General features: G+C 35.5%; 1 protein-coding gene across 1 annotated transcript in view; it reads left to right on the top strand.

Annotated features, from left to right (window-relative positions):
- Nucleotides 1-22,519, top strand: part of LOC104069279 (sister chromatid cohesion protein PDS5 homolog B) — a gene marked incomplete at its 3' end in the record, with an annotated part of 45,236 nt that overhangs the window by 4,608 nt on the left and 18,109 nt on the right. Inside the window, exons 4-14 of the mRNA XM_009574263.1 lie at nucleotides 649-800; nucleotides 2,470-2,583; nucleotides 4,107-4,188; nucleotides 10,718-10,766; nucleotides 12,252-12,391; nucleotides 12,469-12,584; nucleotides 14,349-14,454; nucleotides 16,380-16,540; nucleotides 17,164-17,287; nucleotides 18,096-18,254; nucleotides 19,087-19,155. Of these exons, the coding sequence (XP_009572558.1) occupies nucleotides 649-800; nucleotides 2,470-2,583; nucleotides 4,107-4,188; nucleotides 10,718-10,766; nucleotides 12,252-12,391; nucleotides 12,469-12,584; nucleotides 14,349-14,454; nucleotides 16,380-16,540; nucleotides 17,164-17,287; nucleotides 18,096-18,254; nucleotides 19,087-19,155 (1,272 nt within the window). The remainder of the gene's footprint in view (nucleotides 1-648; nucleotides 801-2,469; nucleotides 2,584-4,106; nucleotides 4,189-10,717; nucleotides 10,767-12,251; nucleotides 12,392-12,468; nucleotides 12,585-14,348; nucleotides 14,455-16,379; nucleotides 16,541-17,163; nucleotides 17,288-18,095; nucleotides 18,255-19,086; nucleotides 19,156-22,519) is intronic.

Genomic DNA, 22,519 nt, shown 5'->3' with positions numbered 1-22,519 from the left:
TAAAATGAGACCTTTGTAAAACATTCTAACATTTTTCATAAGAGGTTTTGCAAGCAGGTTTCAAAGTGTATTGTAGATTACTGATGGAAAATGTTCCACCATCAGAGGTAGCTAGTTTACCTGCTTTTAATTAGATCATTGGGAGACTGCAAATCAGTGTAGTAGCTTTCAAATTTGAATAGTCTTGAAATTTAGTTTAGCTATGTTTCATTATTTGGTAAAATTTGAGGTTTGCTGCTCATGTTAAAGCATGGTAAACAAGGCTGTTGATGGCAAACTTTTAAAATTAACATTATCACCTGATTTTTTCACTGGGTGACATACTTTCCCCTGTTGCACCCATAATGCAATCGCAAGTGTCATCAGTATGGATCTGTGAGAAAGGGTGTTGGCTTAAATTTGTAACAATTCTAAATTCAAGAGGCATACTTGCGTAGTAGTTACTGACGTTGAAAGGTTTAGCGTAACAGACATGATGCAACGTATGTACTAATGAGAAAGTGTTGCACTTAGAAATCAATTTAACTTTTTTGTAAATTTAACTATTTTATTTTGGTGTAGTATAGGAAATACTTACCAGGAAATTCTGTAGTCTTTTCAGTTTTGAGTTTTGAATGGCTAAACTGGGTAGTATTTCTTTTTCTCAAGTGGAGAGTGAGGAAGGAAGCTATGATGGGACTTGCACAGATATACAAGAAATATTCATTACAATCAGAAGCAGGAAAAGAAGCTGCAAAACAGATATCATGGATCAAAGATAAACTTCTGCATATATATTATCAAAACAGTATTGATGACCGGTAAGTCAGTCATGAAAGGTAGGCGATTCTGTGGATAAGTGCAGTAACATTACCCAGATTTGTTTTTCCTTTGTGCTTAAGTGCTGACAAGAAGGAGGAGACTTGATAATCCTGTATGTTTTGATCCAGTGTGTAGTCTTATACAGCTGCAGCCAAATGTTGTCCTGTACTGTTTTCTTCTCTCTTTTTTTTTTTTCTCTTTAAAAGGGCAAAAGTGATTCTAAAGGGTGAGATAGATTGGAATATTTCAAAATTTTTAGCTGTACTTCACCACTGCTTCAGAAAAGGAGGCTTTTGTTTATATTTCAGTAGCTTGCTAATTTTTATGTTAAAATTCAGTAAGTAAAATTGCTTTAATAAACTTGCTTTAGATTTGCTTGTTGTTCCTGTATGCTTTAAAGATAAGTCTAGTACATGTAGTGACAACGGTTAAGGCATCTCACTCTGCAGAAGGTTAGTTTTTCTGTATGATAATAGCCATGAATTAGGGTCGTGTCCTGGATTTGTGGTGAAAGTGGTGCCTCTGTCATACCAGCTATAGACTTGTATATGGTTGTTCGTATTGGAAAAACAGATGGTTGCATATGGCAGAACTAGTTTGGGAACTAGTTGGCTTTGGAGATGAGCCTTTAGCCTTTACAGCATGGTCAGATACAAATGGCATTGCAAACCCATACAAATCCTTTCAAAAACTTATGGCCTTAGTCATTTTCAAAATAAGCTATTATTTCATGGTACCATGGAAGTGGACAGAATTGTCTGGATTTTCAGATCCAATCTCACCCACTCACACGTTTTTCTTAAACTTTGGGATCTTTTTAAGCTAGCTGGGTTTGGGTTTTGACCACCTCTTCCAACTGTGTGTGAGGATTTTCTTCTCATTTCTAGCCTAAACATACATGATAGGTAAAAAACCAACTTATTCTGTTCTGTTAACGTTGACCTTAATTTGCAAAAGTCATGGGCCTTCTTGGTATTTAAGACTGCGACATGGGTTTAGTTTTCCTTTTGTTTTTTCTTCTCAGTCCTTCCTAGGTAACTGGCAGACCCAAACCTTTTTCTCCTCCTGTTTCCAAATGGGGAACTTCCATGTTATAGCAGAAGCTTTTAATAATTTCCGTGTGAATGTACCTGCATTTTTATTGTGGAAGCAAAAGAAATGGGATGAACTCAGCCCTTGGGGAAGGGGCCAGGGAGGGGTGGAGGGAAGTCAGCTTCTTCTGACTAGTATCTGAATTCTGTTTCTGGGCTTCATGATAACGTGATATAATCAACATGATATTTCTTTTTTTATTTTAGGCCCATTAATACTGGTCAATTCATGAATTTAACCCACTGATAACGTCTCTTTGGGCTGATAATTAGGAGACATCCTTCTCTAAAACACTGGTTCCTATCTAGATTAATACATCTGATTTTGATAATGTCATCTCTTAAATATCCTAGTTCTAACATTAACATTACGTCTTCTGTAATGATATGTTTTTGTTTGATTTATGCTGAGTTATATTGGAAGTTAAGGAACTTGACCTTTAGATTTTTGAATAACCTGGTCTTTATATGCAATAACTAATCTCAAGATAGGTCTGAGAACTTTTGAATGAATGTTTTAGCAATTCAAGACCACTTTCGTGCTTTACAGTTTAAGTTTCTTAATCCTATCTTTCAGATTACTTGTTGAACGCATCTTTGCTCAGTACATGGTCCCTCACAACTTGGAAACAAATGAACGAATGAAATGTTTATATTACCTTTACGCAACACTGGATTCAAATGCTGTGAAGTATGTGCTATTTTTGACTTCCTGCAAATTAATCTTTAATACAATTATTCCTGTAAATTAGTTCTAAATTGTTACGAGTAGCCTAAACCAGTGGACAAAAGGAGTTTGTGAACTATCAGAAAACGGAATGTAGCAATAGTATCTATTTTTCAAGTGGGATTTGCGGGGGGGAGGAACACAACAACCCCAAAACTAATAGAGTGTTTTCTAATCAAGGTGTGGTACCTTTTAACCATAAACAGCTAAAAAAAAGTACTGTCAAAGATCTGGCAAGAAGCTTGAGAGCATGTCAGTCCTTTTATGTCTAAAAAGAGATAGCATAGATAGTAGCATTGACTCGCCCCAGATCTTATCTGATAACTTCTCAATTAATATACTCCTTGTTTTAGCAGCCAGGATGACTTAAGAGTGGGAAGGAATTACTTGCTTGTCTTTCCTCCTTCAATATGAATTTTACTTAAAATTATGTTGTGTGCTTTCTCCAGCTTAAGATGGGTAGATGCGCATGAATTTGATTAATAACAGTTTTGCTGCTGTAATGTTCACAGTTTGACCGAATTTAGTTTTACTTTGTTTTTCATTTAGTAGTACTCAGTCACTTGAAAATTGAATGTTTTTTCTCACGTGGGAGACTAGAAAAAGCTTTGTATATAAAAGAATGGCTTAAAATAACCCCAAAGCCTTCAATACTACAGAAACTGATGTTTGAATCCCCTGCATTTCTTGTCTTAACTGCCTAAAGATATTACAACTGTAACAAACGAAAATTAAGAATAATATATTAAAAATAAAAAGTTGCTGCTCTAGTACTTTTTAGTATAGGCTAAACAAAAATGCAGAATGGCTTCTTTTCAGTACTTGTTATTTCAGGCAACAAATAACTTCTGAATTCTAGTTTTCATATGCAGCAGTACTAATTTTAAAGATATAGCATCTTCAGTTAGTTATATAGAACTGACTTTTTACTTGTGGATTCTGGAAGTTTTAAAATGAAGCTGTGACTTTTTTTCATATGGCTTTTTTTTGGAAAGTGTGCTATTTTTCAATTTTGTGGAATATCTCTAATGCGTCTCTTACAAGTCTAATCATGTCCACTTTTCACAATTTATTCATCTAGTAGCTGCTTTCTGTGTGCAAGAAAAACATTGTTTTGATGATAAAAATCTTAAAGATCTGCTTTAGCCTGCTGCTTGGAATGTTTTGAGAAGAGTGATTTCAGGCTTGTACAAATGAGTTCTTTATGGGCCAGACATCAGTAACTTCCTAGTTCTTTTAAAGGCAGTGTAGTTAAGCATCTGAAATGAAACTTGTTTCAAAATCTCACTTTGTTCCGGTCTAATATGACCAATTAAATTTTCCATATGCCATTAGGAACCATTTAGCCTTTGCTCGCACAGCAATGAAATTTTAGGTGATAAGCACCTTCCTGAGTTTGAAGTTGAAAAGAATATAAAGGCTGTTATTGAACAGTTGTGTTATTTATTGATTAGATTATTTTGACAGCTCTTTTTTTTATTTTTTAGAGCGTTGAATGAAATGTGGAAATGTCAAAATCTGCTACGACATCAAGTAAAGGATTTAGTTGACCTAATAAAACAACCCAAAGTGAGTTCAATTTATCTTTATCCCACAGTGAATATGCAGTTTTACTTAAAAGAATAAGCTATTTTTTTAATTCCATTTGTTTGACTATCTCAAGCTTATTTTTAATGACAGATAGAAAATATTGTGAAAGTTAACTGATATTGCATTGGACTACACTTGCAGTAGGAAACGTGTATATATTTTGTCTGTAAAAGTGAAGAGGTAGGGGTGTATTAGAAATTTTAAAAAGGTTTTGCCAGTCATTTGATACTAAAATATTTGCTCTCAATGTTTGAGTTGCATCTTGCCAGGATTGTTCTGGCTCTTGAAAGAGGGGGAAAAACCAGCATATTATTTTTGACTGCAAAGTCAAGTAATTAAGAAAAAGTACCTATACACTTCTTATCTTATGTATGATTAGTAACATTCAAGAAATCAGAATATTTTTATCCCAACAGGTTACTTGTTTCTCTTCCCTCTTGGAAACTTCTTAGATGTTGTATTGAGATATCAGACTACAATTTAATTATTTGTTTACAAATTTGCTCAGAAGGAAAAAATAAACATTTATTGAGCATTTAGGATATTATTGTAAAGTAAAATATAGATTTGTTTTAGTTATATGTATGTGCATACTCATGTTTGGGGGGGGGAAAATCATAAGGTGAAATTCTGGATGTAATTTGGAATGTGATTAGAACTTGACTTTAATGCCAAAAGTTTAATCTGGTGCTTTTTTAACAGAAATACTATATAGTAGAAATTGTTGCCATGCTTACATTCATATACGCGCGTGTGTGTGACTTTTATTTTCTACATGCATATATCCTCATATACCACAGTAAATTTAATGAAGTTTTATGACTGAATTATCCATTTGCTGGAATTACCTGAACAGGAAGAGTGGGTAACTGCATTTTTACAAGTGTGGTTGGATTATCTAATGTACCTGCTTGGAATGCTACTGTTTTGCAGACAGAAAAAGACTTATCAGATCAAAATGCATCCCTTACTGTTTCAGTCCTGATTGCAGTGAAATTCATAATTTTGACTTGGTGTATTTAAAACATGCTGTAATGTTGTACTAAATTCTAAGTGCAGTAATTTTTAGTATAGCAATACTTCATTGCGTTTCGATGACTGTATTGAAATATTTTTCATGTACTGTTTTATATTCTTTAGTGTAATTTAAATACACTTATGCATTTAAAACCTGAGTTAGTTTCTTGATATTTTCTGCATTTCACTTGAAAGTGAAATTTCAACATTTCTTTTTGTTTTCAGAGAGATGTAATGAAAGTTCTTTCTCAATTGTAAAATATCAAATGTGATATGGAATTAAACAGGTTTTGATAAATGCCAGCATAAGCATCACATTCAAAACAGTGTATGCTGTTGACATGTTTGCATTTGTCCACGTGGCTTTCATCGTATCTTTCACTATTAAGTACTAATTCTCTACACTTTTCTTTTGAGTGACAGGACTGCATGGGAGAATTCAGGGGCTTGTGATCTGAGATGCTGTCGCAGGCAACAAAATGGTTTTGAGTCAGGGAATTTTACTTAATTTAGTATATTGTCACTTAACATAAACTTCTAATCATTGATTCTGATACTGAGAAATAAAAGCAAACAAATAAACACTTAGAGAAACACCCTTTGGCTCCCCTTCGGACACTCCTCTTCTCTGCTTCATGGTCCCCAGACCCCTTGCAGCATGCTATGCTCAGTCCCGTTGGTGGGGCAGTGGCAGCAAAGGAGATAGGAGTCAGGGCATGGTGGTTCCTTTCCTTTTGCTGCTTCTTGTTTCTTACGCACTGCTGCAGCGTGGGTTCCTCCACTGGCCGCAGTCCCTTTAGAGTTGTACTTTCTTCAGTCCGTCCTCTCCACCCCTGGTCTAGCAGCTTTTACCCTGGCATGTTTCTGCCTCTGCTCGGGTGTCTCTTTTCCTTCGGCATCTTTCTCTTCTCCTGCTCTGCTGTCCTTCCTGCCCTGGCATCTCTCTTGTTCCCCCTAGTGGCTAGCACCCTTTCTTAAATATGTTTTCTCAGAGGCAACGTAGGCTCCTCTGACTGGTTGAAGTTTTGGTGGTGGGTCAGTTTGTCGGTTGCGGAGCTGGCTGGAAGTAGCTTTGACTGGCACAGGAGTTCCTGACGTCTTCCTGCACAGGTCACCCCAGCAGGCCTTTGCTACCCCAAAACCTGCCTGTTACGCCCAGTGCAGATGCTTAGCTATTTTTACCAAAAATTTTTTTCTCTGTGATGCTCCTTGTATGTTGGTTTTTGTTTGGTTTTTTTTTTCCCCCAAATTGATAATTAATTCATATGATTAATTCATTGTGTTTGAGATAAGAGTGCATTTTCGTAATTGGAGTAGACCTGAAGGGGCTTGTAGTCCAAGGCAGTAATAATCTTGAGACAAATACCGTTAGTCATTCAGAGCTGTTAGAAACTTTGTTTCTTTTCAGGAAACAAAACTGAAATGAACTAGTAACCTTTCAGAATGTAACTGGGTGCTACCATATATGCTTTTTTCACTTTGGTCGAATTTCTTCACTTAGTCATGATAGCTTAGTTGTTGATTTTTCTCCTGTAGGTGTTGCCCCTGTAGCAAGTGTAGGCATTGTGAGAGCTCTCTGAGATGAATGTGGGATAGGACAAGAAGCAGTGTACAGAAGTTGCCACAAGGAAACTTTGATTGGGTAGTAAGGAAAAAAAACCTGCAGTAAGGGTGATCAAATATGGGAACAGGTAGGCCAGAGAGGTTGTGAAATCTTCAGCCTTGTCAATATTTAAAATGCAACTAGATGAGGCCTGGAGCAAAACCTGATCTAAGTTGGCCCTGCTTTGAGAAGGTGGTTCAATCAGGTCACCTACAGTTGTTGCTTCCAACCTACGTTATTTTGTGATTATAAATCTTTGAACTTTCCAGTCCGCTGTTTTTCTCATCTTAGAAAACCTTTTTGCCGTTTAGTGAAACTTTTCAGGCTTTCTCCTTTTTTCGTCTTCAGGCTTTCCCCAGTGTAAGCACTATTGAGGAGACTGAAAATGTATTAAGGAACTTTGAGTTTCTGTTGATCATAATTTCTCCTAATCTGAGACAGAACAGCCATCAAACTTGCCTTTAAGATGAGTTACTTCTCTGAAGAGCAAAAGCATAAATCACAGCTCCTCTTGTTTTCTCCTACAGCAATGGTATACAGTTAAATGAAATACATAAACTTGCCTGTTCACATGTGGAAAAGTGGGTGAATGCTAGTTTGTCTGTATTGGAGTATAAGCTTCATCTGCTGCAGATATGCAGCCGTTCTAGTGCTTCCATGTCATGAATGCAAGATAATGTAGACAAAGTGCCACAGTAGATGTTTGTCCTGGTTTCGGCTGGGATAGGGTTAAATTTCTTGCTAGTGATGTGTTTTGGATTTAGTATGAGGAGAATGTTGATAGCACACTGATGTTTTCAGTTTTTGCTAAGTGCCCTGCTAGTCCAAGGACAGCTCCCATGCCTACTGACTGAGCTAGGTACACAAGATGGGAGGGAACATAATCAGGACAGCCAGCCCAGCTGGCTAATAGGGTATTCCATACCATGTGACGTCATGCTCAGTATATGAATGGTAGGCGTGATCCAGGAAGTACCGATCGCTACCTGGTTATCGGTCAGCGCGGGTGGTGAGCAATTGCATTGTGCATCACTCATTTTGTATATTCTATCATTATCATTATTATTTTCCCTTTTCTGTTCTATTAAACTGTCTTTACCTCAACCCACAAATTTTTCTCACTCTTACCCTTCCGATTCTCTCCCCATCCCACTGCGGGGTTGGGGGGGAGTGAGTGAGCAGCTGTGTGGTATTTGGCTGCCTGCCAGGTTAAACCATGACAATGTTCTAAAAATAAATGTTTCTTCATCTTCTTCAATCTGTCATTATTCAGTGGAGTTATACAACTAGAAGTTAAAAGAATACTTCTGACTCAGGTTTGTTTGGCTGAATGATTAGTAGTCTGCTCAACTTAAGGTCTGTTTTAATGGGAGCTTTAGCCAACACTTGAAGACTTAGCCAGTATTAGAAGACCAAACGAGACAGAACCAAAGAAACTCCACAGTACAATTTTGGTTATTTTTCTTCTGAGTTGCAAGAGGTGTGAATATGGAGAGTCTGTATCTGTTGACATTGTTATTTGAATCCTGTAACCCAGATTTGATTTCTGTTTTTTTTAATTTCTTGTCTGAACATGCCTGTTCAGCTGTGACAACCAAAAGCCCTGAAAATGACAGTGTTCTTCCAACACTAAAAAGTGATGGAAAGTTCTGCAGAAATACTTAATGGCTGGAGTTATGTGCTAGGTGTCCATGTCACAAGATAGAGAGGACATTCACAAAAACATTGCTTGTCTCAATCTCATGCTATATATTTGTTATACTCTGATCTTTCCGAGGTTGCCATTATTCTGAAACATTGCCAGATTTTCCACAAATTGGCTAATTAATTTCCTTTTCTTTTTCTTTCATGAAAAAAGAAAGTGTGCAAATATGTTAGAACTTGAAATAATCCTATTTTCTTTGATAGTACCTAGGCAACTGCAGAACAGAAATTTACTCTGAAAAGTTGAAGGATACTTCTCCTGGAAATAGACACTTCCATGTGTTAGCCGAGGTTATTGTAATAAATCGTAATTTTGTTATCTCCAAAGCTGATATGGCTTGTTTGAATGTTATTTGAGGTCTATATGCAGATTTCATTAATAAAATGCAAAGAAATTAGATAAGCCTGAACAAGACTTTGACCTGTGTCTTGAAGCTTTTCCTATCTGCTCCATAATAATTCTAAGACTTTTATAAGAAAATCTTAGTGTCTTGCAACACTGTCTCTTAGCGGCTCTTTCCTAATATGACCCTGATGAAAAGGCCCACTGTAGGTGTTCATCTGCCTCATGTTAAATACTTTAGAAGAAAAAGAACTCTTCTTACCAAGATGAGCCTTCTGAGTTGATTTGATATTTTCATCTTTGTAATTTTTAGGCTTGTCTACTACCAGTTTTGTCTATTACAAAGGGCGTTCTATAAAAGATAATTTTAGCAATGGTGGTGGCTAAACACTGTTCTTTTAAAATTTGAATACTTTTCAGTGAAAGCTCATGAAGTGTGGTTGTGTCCTATTTAAATCTTTTCTCGGAAGAATATAATTTGATAGTTGTAGACCATAATTGATACTATTTACATGCATTTATGAAGTTTTGTAGACTTCGTAAGTTGATCTGTCAGAAGAGCTGCTTACTTTATGGTTTGGAAGCTGATGGGTCTATATGCTTTTGACAATATTGTTATAAGCTTGAATTTTCTTTCAGGTTCCAATTTTCATTTTACTTAGGAAGATTTCAGAGTTGTTTAACAACACTTACTACACAGCAGTGAAAGATTTCTTTCTCTTTTTTTTTTTTTTTTTTTTTTTTCTTTGGTCCACCTTATAACACTTTTCTGAGGATGATTAGGGTGTTACTTTCACTGTACAGTTAAGGATTCCCTTTGTATTTTTACTGATAATTCCTTAATATTTGAAACTTCAGTATAATTCCATAAAACTTCCTAGTCTATAGAATACTGTGGATTATAGCTAAAAGTGGGGGAAAAGTGTCCTGGAAACTAGTTTGTTTCCCTTCAGTAGCAGGTGATATGTTGTAGAAACATTACTTATTTGTTAGAAATATGTTCTTATAAAGAAAATGTACTTACTATGTAGTTTTAGATGGCTGTGAAATTTGGTATTCTTTTTTTCCTTTTCCATTTACTCTGTGTCAGAACTAACTCTTAAGGTGGACTTTGTATGTGGAATTTGAAATCTTGTACCAGAAGAATTACCGACAAGAGGAAAATAAATGAGATAAGAGTCTGCTTTGATTAACTTATTTTGCTTGTAAGGAGCTGTTAGACGATTTTATATCAGCAATGGTTTCGCTGAAATCTAAGCTTCACAGATATCCTGAAATGCAGTTATGTTTCCTTTTTTTTTGTTGTCACGGTCCCTGATTATTACTTTCACAATTACACCGCTATGCTCTGCCTTCCCTGTTCAGCTGAACAGGAATAGCAATTGTCTTGTTATTGACTTGCTCCATTCTTTACAATAAGGTGGGAACTACTGCTGAGACTACTCAGAATCAATATCTGATCAAGAAGATAAAGTGAATTTAATGCTTGCCATTCGTTTTATATTTAAAAACCAAGAGGCTTTAGATGGAAAACAGTTACAGAGATAACCCATTTGTGCTGTTTATAAGTTATATAGTAGATTGAAAAGTAGTAAAAATATTTTACATTAGCATATGTGTGACAGAGTGTTACTGTAGGCATGATCTACCTTTTAGTTCCTGTAACTATCTAGCATTAACTTTTCAGTGGTGGTTTTGATTTCTGACACACTGATGTGTTAGCAAAATGACAGGTGCTGACTTGTTGATAATGCATTATGGAATTTTGCTCACTCAGTATTCAAGTGGAAATATATAACATAAAATTTTTACTTAATACATTTTTCTTTTGTGACTTGCAGACAGATGCCAGCAGTAAAGCTATATTCTCAAAAGTGATGGTTATAACAAGTAAGTCAACTGAAGTATTTACACTGTCTAAAAATTACAGTTGAAATATATTGCTTTCTTGCTTTAAAAATCATTTTGAGATAAGCTTATAACAAATAAGTTTTGTAACAGATAAAATTTATAACAAATCATGATAAACATGATGTAACAACATGCTTTAAAGAATTAAGACAACTCTAAGCAGAATTACTTCCTTGCTGTAAAAAGTCTCCAGTCATTAAGTTTATCACATGACATTTTGGCTGCATCTGTGGTAGACTAATTAAAAATGTAGATGATCTAGGGTGTTAGTGTCTGCTTTACCATTTATTATCGAATATATATTAACTGGTGTTAACTAACCCACTAAACTATCTATTGACTTGCCTGTCTTTGAGGTGTTGGTATTCTAAGTTCCGTTAGGAGAATGCAAAAGAGTAGCAGGTTTCAGTAGCAGGAAGGCACTTTGGAAACTGAAGAACTTCTATCTAACCTGAACTCTTGGCAAAGAAAAAACCACCAACCCCAAAGCAACACTTCTTGTTCTCCCCAGCCCACCATGCTAATAGCATTAAAACCAGCAAGAAGAAGAAAAACTTGCTTTACAATTCTGAAATTTTGTTTTTAAATCAACCTTTTTTTCTTTTTAACTTCTGGAAAAAAAAAGATACTACTTAAGGCCATGTACATTTTAGGAAAAAATGTGGAGGAAAAACTGAATCTTGCTGCCTGGTTGGCCATGTTCCAAATCTTTTTTTTCCTTTTATTTATAATATAAAAGTTGATAAGTTTGTAATTTTTCTGATTCTTTCAGTTCTGGGTTGCATTTAAAAAACAAAACAAAACAATACAGCAAAACAAATACTTAGTAGAACTTGTTTTGAACTAACTATCCTGTAGTCCTATACCATTTTCTATGCCAACTTTGTTTAACACCTACTGTACCAAAGCCATGAAGCATTAAATAGTATACTAACACTTTGCCAATAAATTGTCCTGTTATAATATAAGAAGTAAATACAAAACTAATATTTAGTTTTAAAACTGCATTTTTAAAGCTTTTTTAAAAATGTTGCAAGCTGTTGTAAAGCTTATGTTTAGTGAAGGAGTAATTTAGCAAAAATACCCTTTTGGTGTTTTTCACGCTTGTTATATTAGGTGATCTATTTACCAAGTATATTTTTCTGTGTAGTATAAGCTTTGCATTGTGAGGTCAACTTCAGCTGTTAATATTATTAACAGGAACAAGTAGACTTACTGGAAAATGAGTGAAGGGAGAAGAAAGCAGTAGCCAGGGGAGGTGTGTGGGTATACAAATTTTTAGAAATTGGTGTCCTCATAGATACGTCTGCACATGTTAAGATATTTTGTGGGCTTTTTTTCCCCACTCTTCTTGGTTAACTTAAACACACGTAGAAACTTTCTTGATGTGACATTTCAAACTTGTATAATTTACAATACTGATACTTATTCTAATAAATAATGATTCCTTTTGCTTATTTAAAGGAAACCTTCCTGATCCAGGGAAAGCTCAAGATTTCATGAAAAAGTTCACACAGGTTCTAGAAGATGATGAAAAAATAAGAAGTCAGTTAGAAATGCTTGTCAGCCCAACATGTTCTTGCAAACAGGCTGAAGGATGTGTGGTAAGAATTGCTCTTAAAATATGTGAATATTTTTGGAACAGAATTGATTATACATTTAATCGAAACTTCTATTGCAGAGGGAAATAACAAAGAAGTTGGGCAATCCAAAACAACCAACAAATCCTTTCCTGGAAATGATAAAGTTTCTTCTTGAGAGAATTGCTCCTGTGCACATTGATACTGAATCCATCAGGTATTTTTGTGTTTTTGTGTTGTTGACTGTAGATCACAGGGTTTGAGATCGGTTTCTAATTTCATCTTTAAGCACAAGCAGTAATGGATTGGGCGGGTGCGGTTTAAGGCCTGGTCACCTGCAGTATTTTCTTCTGTTTCCCTTTGCTTAGGGGTTTTTTGTCTCCTCATTCAAAATGTAGCCACGCAAACAATTGATTTGTCATTCAGCACCGCTGGGACAACCTGTCAGTAAAAATGGATCTGTTGCTGATGGGGAAAGTTTGTTTTGTGAGTGCCTGACTTATAAAAGAAATTTCTGTTTGTGATTATTCAAAAACTTCATTAAAGCTTTCCACCCAGAATATTAGCTCATAGTGACATAAACAGTAGTTTAACTGAGGAAGTAAAGATTGTGGTGATGAGGCATCAAGACTTTAAGGAAGAGTAAGCAATGAAGTTCGGGGGGGGAGGTGGGGGGAAGTATTTGCTGAAATGGTTATTTAACAGCTGTATTTGAGATATGTGGTGCCTTATTAGAGACAACTAGTTCTAAATACTGGTAAACTCTTATCTGTTAATTCCAACTATGATAATTGATTTTCAAGTACTTGAGCTTTTCACTTTCTGCCTGTCACATATACAATGTAATGGAGCCATTGAGATTTCACGTAAAAATCTGTTTCAGAAATGTTATTCTTAACATGATTTTTCTTTTGATCTTGTGGCACATGTGGTCTTGATCACATGTGGCAGTAAGTTGTAATACTTGTTTCACAATCTACTGACTGACCACCATACAAAGCAAAAAAAAAAAAAAAAAACCAAAAAGTAAAAAGCACATATTTTTAGTTTTGCCACAGGATTGGTCTTCTCCCATCTTCGTAGATTTTCACTAAACTTCTGCTTCATTTTTGAGGCTGTCAGACTGTTTGGGGTTTTTTTAATAGATGGTCATTTTTGTCCAATTGGGGCAGAAAAAAAGAAATTGGAAGTCTGACTAGGAGGTATCTCCCTTGATTTGCTTTGGTTTTTGGTGGGGTTTGTTTGGTTTGGTGTTTGTTTTTTGGGGTGGTGTTGGTTTTTTTTGTTTTGTTTGGGTGGGAATTTTTTGGGTTGGTTTTGTTTTTTGGGGTTTTTTTTGCACTATAAATATTTTTCACAGGATGTACTGAAGGAATATTATGAATATTGTTCAGCCCTTGGTAGGGAAGCTGCCTGCACCACTCGCTAATAGGATCATTTGGATAATCACCATTTCCCTTCCTAGGGTACAGTGTAAGAAAAAAACCAAGCATTACTGTCAAGGTGAAATATACAGGAGATAAGTCTCTTAAATTTTTCATCAACCCTTAGAACAGCTGTTTAATGGTTATTCTTTCTCTTTTGGTTATAGACTAAACATTATAAACAGTTATTTTCCATCAATTACGAAGAATCCATAGCACCTAGTAACCTCAGCATAATTCTTACCTGAATTTGTTGCTTGTAATGCTCAAAATGTCTTCTTATTTTGGTCATCCTTCTGGAGTAATGTGTATGTACTAGTTCTTAATTCATGATGGATAAACATTTTTGACCTTAATGTTTCATAAGCTTTGATTTAGAGGGGAGATGAGGGCAACCAGATTGTGTATGTAGTTGGCTTACGTTTGTTTTATAACAAGCTTATGTTTTATGTTTTAAATAAGTTTATTTTAATAACCTTATATCTTAAACTTATGAAAATAGTCATACAAGGTGGAATTGTAGCAAATACAGGCCATGTTTTTGTTTTCCTCTTCAGTGCCCTTATCAAGCAAGTAAACAAGTCTATAGATGGAACAGCTGATGATGAAGATGAGGGTGTACCTACTGACCAGGCAATCAGAGCGGGTCTTGAATTGCTTAAGGCAAGTATACTCCTGGTGGTCAGTGAGCATGTGAAACTTTCTGAAGCAACTTTGTTAAAATGAATTTTTAAGTAGCACTCAGTATCTGTAGTCACAAGCATGTGGTGGTTATCTGGAAGAATACTGGTTTCGTTTTTGTTCTTTATGCTCATGTGGCACATAAGTAAGATTATGTTATAAATCTTTTAGAAGTTTTTCTGGAAGTCAACAGTAGTTGCGTGTGTGACATCAGCAGCTGAGTTTTGATTATTGGAGTATGAATTCAGCGGTTTGTGAATATAGTGATACAACTTTTGGAACTGTACTTGTGTATCAGTACAATACTGTGGTTCCCCTGAGTTCCTCATAAATTGGGGTCTTATCTATTGCAACGATGTGTAATCTTTGAGACTCAGTTAATACAGCAAACCCCATCAAGATGCATTTCTGGGGACATTGTACAAAATTTCTTACTCTGTTCTCCCTTTTTCCTAGGAGGAAAAGGGCTGATCACTGCATTATTTACAAGTACTGTTAGAAGTGTGAAACTTTTTAAATGCAACTACATAGGGCTTTTTATTTCACTTAGTGCTTTTAGCCTAAAGTCTTTGACAGAGGCTATGTAGTGTCAGCTTTGCCTGTACTTGCACAGAAAGGTACTTATGCCATAGTACCACCGCAGTTATATGATAGTGTTGGGAGTAGTCCAACTGTGGGTTGACTTCAGAGGCCTCAAAATCTAAAGAACTTCCATGTGGAAGTTTTCAGAGTATCTTAGATCAACTAAGGGCCTAGCAGATTCATCTGAGAGTGTGTGATTCTTTAGCCAGATGTGCATGTTTAGGTAAAAGTGCAAAAAAACAGTAGCACAAAGATGAATCTAAGTAAGAATGAATCATGTCATGAAGGACTATATATTTGAAAGAAGGCTCCTAGATCAGTATTTACATATTCATATGAACTAGCATGACACATTTAAGGAAGGGGAGTAAGATCGTCCTGAAGAAAGTGGTCTGTACATCACAGGAAGAATCCAGAAAGGACGAGTGTAGGAATCTAGGAAAAGGAATGCCATACAATGAAACGGGGAGGAAGGTAGCTTGGTGAAAGTAGAAAACTGCAAGTGAAGAAGTTCCTAGATTTTTAGGATAGTTTCTTTGCCGTGGGTCAGAATATTATATGGAAAGAGGCTGATAATCAACAGCCACTTAAAAATGAAGAGAAGGCAAACTTTCAGAGAGGATCAAATGAGGATTTTTTTTTTTTTTTTTTTTAAACATGGGAGGACTGTCATACTTGAAGACAGAGTCTAAGAATCTGAAGGAGAGGTACAGGATCTGGTAAACTGCTGTGAAAAGCTTCAGGGACCAGAGACCCTATGGAGGATGTCTATATTACTATTTTAGAGTTAGGAACTTCACTTCAGAGTACAACCAGTTGTTCCACTTAGCAAACAAGCATGAAGTCTGGGAGTACACAAGCTGGATTCCTTTTAGAGAAACAAAATTATGAGATGGGCTTCAGAAGCACATGTTGTGTTGCAGTGGCTAAAGTGGGTTCAGTCAGTCTAGAAATACTCTGAAGTAAAACCCCCGAAATGTGAATATTGCTTCCTTAGCATCAATTGTGTTTCTCTTAAGACCTGCTTCTGCTGTAACCCAGTACTTGCTAATGTATATAGCCACTGAGAAGTACATGTTCACAGTAACAGGAGAAGGAATTGAGACTGGAGAAGTTAAAGCTGATGAGACCATATATAAAGACAGAGACGTTTAGGAGGTACTAAAAAAAGAAAGTCAGAAAAAGAGAAGTGTGGATCATGTGACAAAACCAGGCAGAGTATTATAAATATTCCAGTATGGCAGTGGAAAATGACTCTTGATGGAATGTTCTATATAAATGGACCTTCAAAAAATATTAACATGGCTTTCATCTTATTTTGGCAGGTACTGTCGTTTACACACCCTATCTCATTTCATTCAGCTGAAACTTTCGAATCTCTCCTGGCTTGCTTGAAAATGGATGATGAAAAAGTGGCAGAAGCTGCGTTACAAATTTTCAAAAATACAGGAAGTAAAATTGAAGAAGACTTTCCTCATATACGATCGTAAGTTGTATATCTTACTTTGTTTGAGTAGTGTTCTTTACTATATGGGATTTTGGAAGTTCTTACTCTTCCTTTTGCACGCTATAGCATTACCCTGCATTCTTTTGGAAGAAAAGTATTACTTCAGGTAAAACAGGGAAGGGATTTGAATGAATTTAAAATGCAGTGCTTTTTGAAGAATGGAAGTGAAATGAATATATCCGAAGTAGTGACAGCTGATATGTCGCTGATACTACTACAAATTTTATCGTTGCCCTTCAGAATTACTTGTTTTTCCTAAATTAAATATATGGCAATGTAAAAACATTCTTTGCAATTCAATGGGGATGTGTAGACAAGAGTATTTCCAAAAGAGCATTTAGTAACTTGTGCAGATAAAATGTTTGTTTTGCCATACATTTTATCAACAAAAAACAGGTTGGTTTTTTTTTTTTACTTGAAAGCCATGTAAATAACCCTTTTTTTCTTTCTTTGAAGAAATTGCCAAAACCAGGAGAATTAGCACTTTTGCAGAGATGATGTGTTCTAGATATGTATATCTGTACTTTTTTGCTAGCTTGATGTTTTGGTAGATTTTCAATTTGTGAAAAGGTACTTATCTCTTTTTTTTTTTTTTTTTTAAGTGCTTTGCTTCCAGTGTTGCATCATAAAGCTAAAAAGGGACCCCCTCGTCAAGCCAAGTATGCTATTCACTGCATCCATGCCATATTTTCCAGCAAAGAAACACAGTTTGCACAGATATTTGAGGTAAAATTAGAATATTTAAGCTACTTCTTATAAATCTTTTATATTGCATATGTAAACTAAGGGATGTAGTGGCAATTTACATGACAAGTTGTATCAAATTTAGAAAAGATATTTTTTCCCCTTTCCCTTTGTTCTCATACAGTTTGGCCTGAAAAATGGTAGCGGAGGGTGTGTTTTAGTATCCCATGATCCATCATGTTTAGGGTTATGTATTTTAACAGACAATAGAGTAAAACAAAGTGTTGGACTGCCTGCTAGAACCATGAACTATTCATGGAAAGAGGAACCATACACCACTCCTCACTCCTGTTGGGACTGGCCCAAAGTATTTAAATGGTTACAGAAATTACGGAGAACTGAAATGGTAGAGACTATTTAAATAGATTTTATAGTTATAACTGCAAATGTACTTTTTAATTAGTGCCCATTAGCCTTTTATCTTGAAGGCTGAATCATAGTCCATTACTGAAATTGCAATCTTGAGATGTAGTATGCCCACTTCTTCAACAAGAAAATATGCTTTTTAATCTATTGTTTCCCAAACAATAGGTCCTGCTTGAGCTGCCACTTCTTGCACTACCCAGACGTGATAAACATTTTGTCTGTCGTCTTGACTTTTCTTTTGATTTTTAGGAGACTTGCAGGGTTGGTGAATGTGTCTTTAAATCTAAATAGTCAGTAGTTCTTTTAAAATTGTATATCTGTAATAGAAACAGTCATGGACAACTTGGTACAGAACTCTCACTCCCCTCCCACAATAAGACACAGATTATATCAGTAATACCTGAATTTGTTGCCTTTATTCTAGCCACTGCATAAAAGTCTGGATCCAAGCAATTTTGAGCATCTCATTACGCCGTTGGTTACTATTGGCCATATAGCCATGCTAGCACCTGATCAATTTGCTGCCCCTTTGAAATCTTTGGTTGCCACTTTTATTGTTAAAGATTTGCTAATGAATGATAGGGTAAGTATTTTTAAAATCTCGTATTAAGATTCTGTTTCTCCTGTAGTATGATGCTCAGCAAGTACTTGTGAAAATTTTTGGCTTGTTAGTTCTTCTTTTTGTATATGGTTGTCTTTGGATTTCCACGTATACTGTTTGACTCAATTGAAAACACACAGTACAGGAAAGGAGATAGTACTAATTTGGTAGTCCTTACAAAAGCGACAGGCTGTATAGCACAGCATTTGATCACTCATGACTTGCCTTTTGTTAAAAATGGGAAAATCGTTACTGACTTCACTCGGTCTCTTGTCTTGAGGAAGCAAGTTGTGATTTTTTAGGAAGTATAAAGCATTTGAAACTAGAATACACTGTTTAAATTGAAGACACCGAATTTTAATTTTTGTAGTACTTCTGTATTGATAGTGACTATAAAGTGAAAAAAATAACTTGTGCATTGTCAGCCATTGTTCAGGGAAAGATTTACTATCTGAAACTATGCACTTGAGGTTCCAGTCTACTGGATATGGAAACTGGAAATTATTTTCAAAGCAATGGCTATTACAGTTTTCAGGTAACAACAACAAATCCCTCTTTACTCTATTGTTAAATTTGCTGGTGCTTGAATAGTGAGGTAAGAACAGTATCTCACTTCTCTAATGTTACTTCTATAAAATACAGAAGGCCTAAAGCTAACCAGTGAGTGCTGCTGTATTGTTTTCAGAAGCAAACAGGAAAGAGCAGATTACAGTAGTGGTTCACTGAAGAGTAACAGTAGTGGTTCACTGAAGAGTAACAGTAGTGGTTCACTGAAGAGTAACAGTAGTGTAACAAAACATAACATTTGGTTTAGCTTCCAGGAAAGAAGACAACAAAACTTTGGGTCCCAGATGAAGAAGTGTCTCCTGAAACGCTTGTTAAAGTAAGTAGCACTTACATTATTTTCCTATGATTGTATGTATAATACTTTATTAAAGTTAAATATCTGGATTCCTAAAGCTGTCAACTGCTTTTCTCTGTTTCCTTGTCACCTTTGTAAAAGTAAAAAAGAAGTAACTATTTTAAAATTGAGAATCTTACCAGAATACACATTTTTGGATTGCCAGAAGAAAAGAATTTGCTTTTTGGAGCATCTGCCTTTTTTACTTTTGTAAATAAATTTACATATACACTTTATGGAATTTTTATTATAGCTTATTATAGGGTTAGGTTTGGTGTGCAACACTTAAGTGTTCCAAATATTATCACAGTTAAAGTAAAATTATTTTTTTCCCTCCTGTTTAACATAGGAGTTAAATACCGTAGAGACTTTAAACAGTCTTCCCTTTTTCTTTTGAATTTTTAGGACATTCCAAGAAACTTTCAGTGCTGTTTTGGAATAAAAAAAAAATTGTTCTTGGATTTGTCAGTTTCCTCAAATGAATAAATGTGTCACGTTGCTTTTTTCCGTGTACAATGTGTATTAGAGAAAAACCTAGCTTGAAAAAAAAAATCACTTTACATTTGGTGGGGGTTTTGTTGTGGTTTGTTTTTTTGTTGTTTTTTTTTTTTACTTAAAAACATCATCTCAAGCTTGTTCTTTTTTTGGAGTAAGTTTATTATTACGATTTCTAGCCTTGGTAATAGATATTCTCACTCAATTTTTCACTGAGTCAGAAATAGACTTATACTGTGGAAAATACATCCTATGTCTGTATTTGTTTTTAAATGCCCTTTCTTCAGAACAGGGATGGATTATGCTTTTACATTTTCTTTCAGAATTAGAAAGATGCATGTACTTTGTAGCATGCTGTTTCTAAGTTAATTATAGCAGTCATTTAATTTCAAATGCCTTTTGAATAAAGTTGCTCTGATGGTTTTAAGAAGTTCTTTGCCTTTTCTCTTGAAGTTGTTAAACTCTTTGTAGCATAATACCTCCTTCTCTGCTGGTTTAGTAAGTACTTTGGTTTCCGTCTTGGTACAGAACTCATTACTGGAAATGCTCAGTTGTGTTTGGAGTTGATTTGTTAGCTTTTTATTCATTTGACTACAGCAAGGATATTTTTCGTATTTGTACAATTTTATAGTTACACAGTACACTCCAAAAACTGTTAAAAGAATGTATGTTTGTTTTGATTTCATGTACTGCTAGTTTAAAATAGACATGGTTTCACTTCGGTGATTATACATGTAACTTGAAGTAGTAAATGTTAATTGTTTTTCTTAATTTTTTTAATGAAGCTGTATATCTCTCTAAAATGTGTTTTGGTGTTGATAAAACTTATTAATTGGCTTATAGAAAATCTTAAGGCAACTTAGAGTTGAAGCCAAGCCTGAAAGCTGTAAGAAGCATTTATTGGCAAGTGAAAACACGTTATTGTGAAAATTGATCTGCAGATTTAATTAGCATTTATTACCACTGAGAAGCCTATATTTATTGAATGCTGCAGGCCACACCATTAGTTTACAAACAAATCTCTCTGACAGTGTATTTTTCTGTACTCTGGTTTTAAAAGCCTTTTTTAAAAAGCTCCCTTTGTAACATAACTGTATAATATATCTAATGGGGATCTCAAAACTAGCAAGTTTAAGTATGAAAGAGGGAAGGACTGATGAAGACAAAAGTATAGCATCACTATAGATGATGACTGTAAATGTAGACTGATATAGGCTAGCCTTAGTTTTGGATGCAAAGCCTTAAATGAAATGATAGAGATCTGTCTCGTTATATTCACTATCTCGGAAAGAAATGATCGTGTCCTATTGCTTTTGCTTGCATTTCAAATACATGTAGTTCATGTTGTGCTGCTAAGTCTAGTACAAAGCAGTCATTTGTGGCCTTTGATATGGTTCTGACCCATGTTGTATTTTGACTTTCTTGATATTTTCATGTTGTATTTAATAATTTTTAATCTCAGAGGAGAATTCTAGGCTCATGGAACACAAATTGAAACAAGAGGTTCAAACTAGATGTAAGGAAAAAAACATAGGACAGTCAGGTAATGGAATAGGTTGCAAGAGGTTGCAGGTTGCCAAAAGAGCCTGTGCAATCTCCATTCTTGGAGGCTTTCAACACCACAGCGGATAAAAGTAAGACCAACGTGGTGTGACTTCATAGCTGACCTTCCTTTGAGCAGGAGATTGGACTGGAGACCTCTTGACATTCCTTCCAACTGGAATTATCCTTTCATATAGTTATCCTATTTGGCTGCAAGAAAAAAATTAAAACATGAGGGCAGTGCAAACTCATGTCATGTTTAAGTCTTCAGGTAGCCAGAAGCAGTGACTGGGGGAATTCTCATGCCTTGTACTAGTTTACCGGGAATGCTTAATTCTGAAGGGTTGCTGGAATGTCATCACATCATCATTAACGCCAGCAAAGAAACAGGAAACGTAGTGGGGTCAGAGGAAGGTTTTGAAGGAGTTGGGATTAGGACTTGGAATATAGAAGGAAGACTAGAATAGATTTGGACGGTAAAATTGGGGGAAGCGAGGGGGAGGGGGAAGAGAAGCAAAGGTTAAAATTGAAATTGCTCAGGAGCTGGTATAGGGGCACAATACAGCATGTGGCTGTTCCCTGGCTGAATACATCATTTACTTGAAGACCAAATAGAGCTAGCATGTTTCCATCCTCCCGACAAATGGGAGGTACTAATGATACGGTACAGGTTATGACATGAAGAAACTGAATTGGTAAGCTGTCAAAAGATCTGCTGCTGCTGTTATTATTAGTAGTATTAGTATATTTTTTATTGCTATTAAAATCTTCTGGTGGATACTTACAGCTGTTTCAGTGGAAGACCCCTTGAAAGCTAGGGCAAGACAATTTCACTTCTTTTCCACAAACTCCATTTGCATTTTGAGTTCTTGAGTGACAAACATCCTACCTCTTGCTGGTGTTACCTAATAGAATTTGAATTAGGTGAAATAAATGGGCTAAGTGCTAAAAAATAAACTCACGTATAGATGACAATCCTAGAACTTAAATCTGAAGGGACCATTGTGATCAGTTTGTTACATGGAATAGATCAACTGTATGATGAACTTCATTCAGTGATATTGTGAATGTTTATATAAAAGTTACTAGAACTGCCTTTTCCATTAAGAAGAAAATTTGATGTTACGGTGTACAAAAAATGCTAGCTTCCTTTCCACCATACCTTAGTTTCTCCAAAGCTTTTGGGTTTTGTGTTTTGTATGTCAGTTTGGTGTTTTGTGGTTTGTTCCCCCCCAAGGATGTCTACTTGATTCAGATGAGCATTTTCCGTTTGCTGTAAGAGGATGCTCCTCTTTTTTTTTTTTTTTTT

The sequence above is a fragment of the Fulmarus glacialis genome, unplaced genomic scaffold (genome assembly GCF_000690835.1).
Source record: "Fulmarus glacialis isolate BGI_N327 unplaced genomic scaffold, ASM69083v1 scaffold13813, whole genome shotgun sequence".
In the NCBI taxonomy this organism is placed as follows: domain Eukaryota; kingdom Metazoa; phylum Chordata; class Aves; order Procellariiformes; family Procellariidae; genus Fulmarus; species Fulmarus glacialis.
This window is presented reverse-complemented; position numbering and strand designations above follow the sequence as displayed.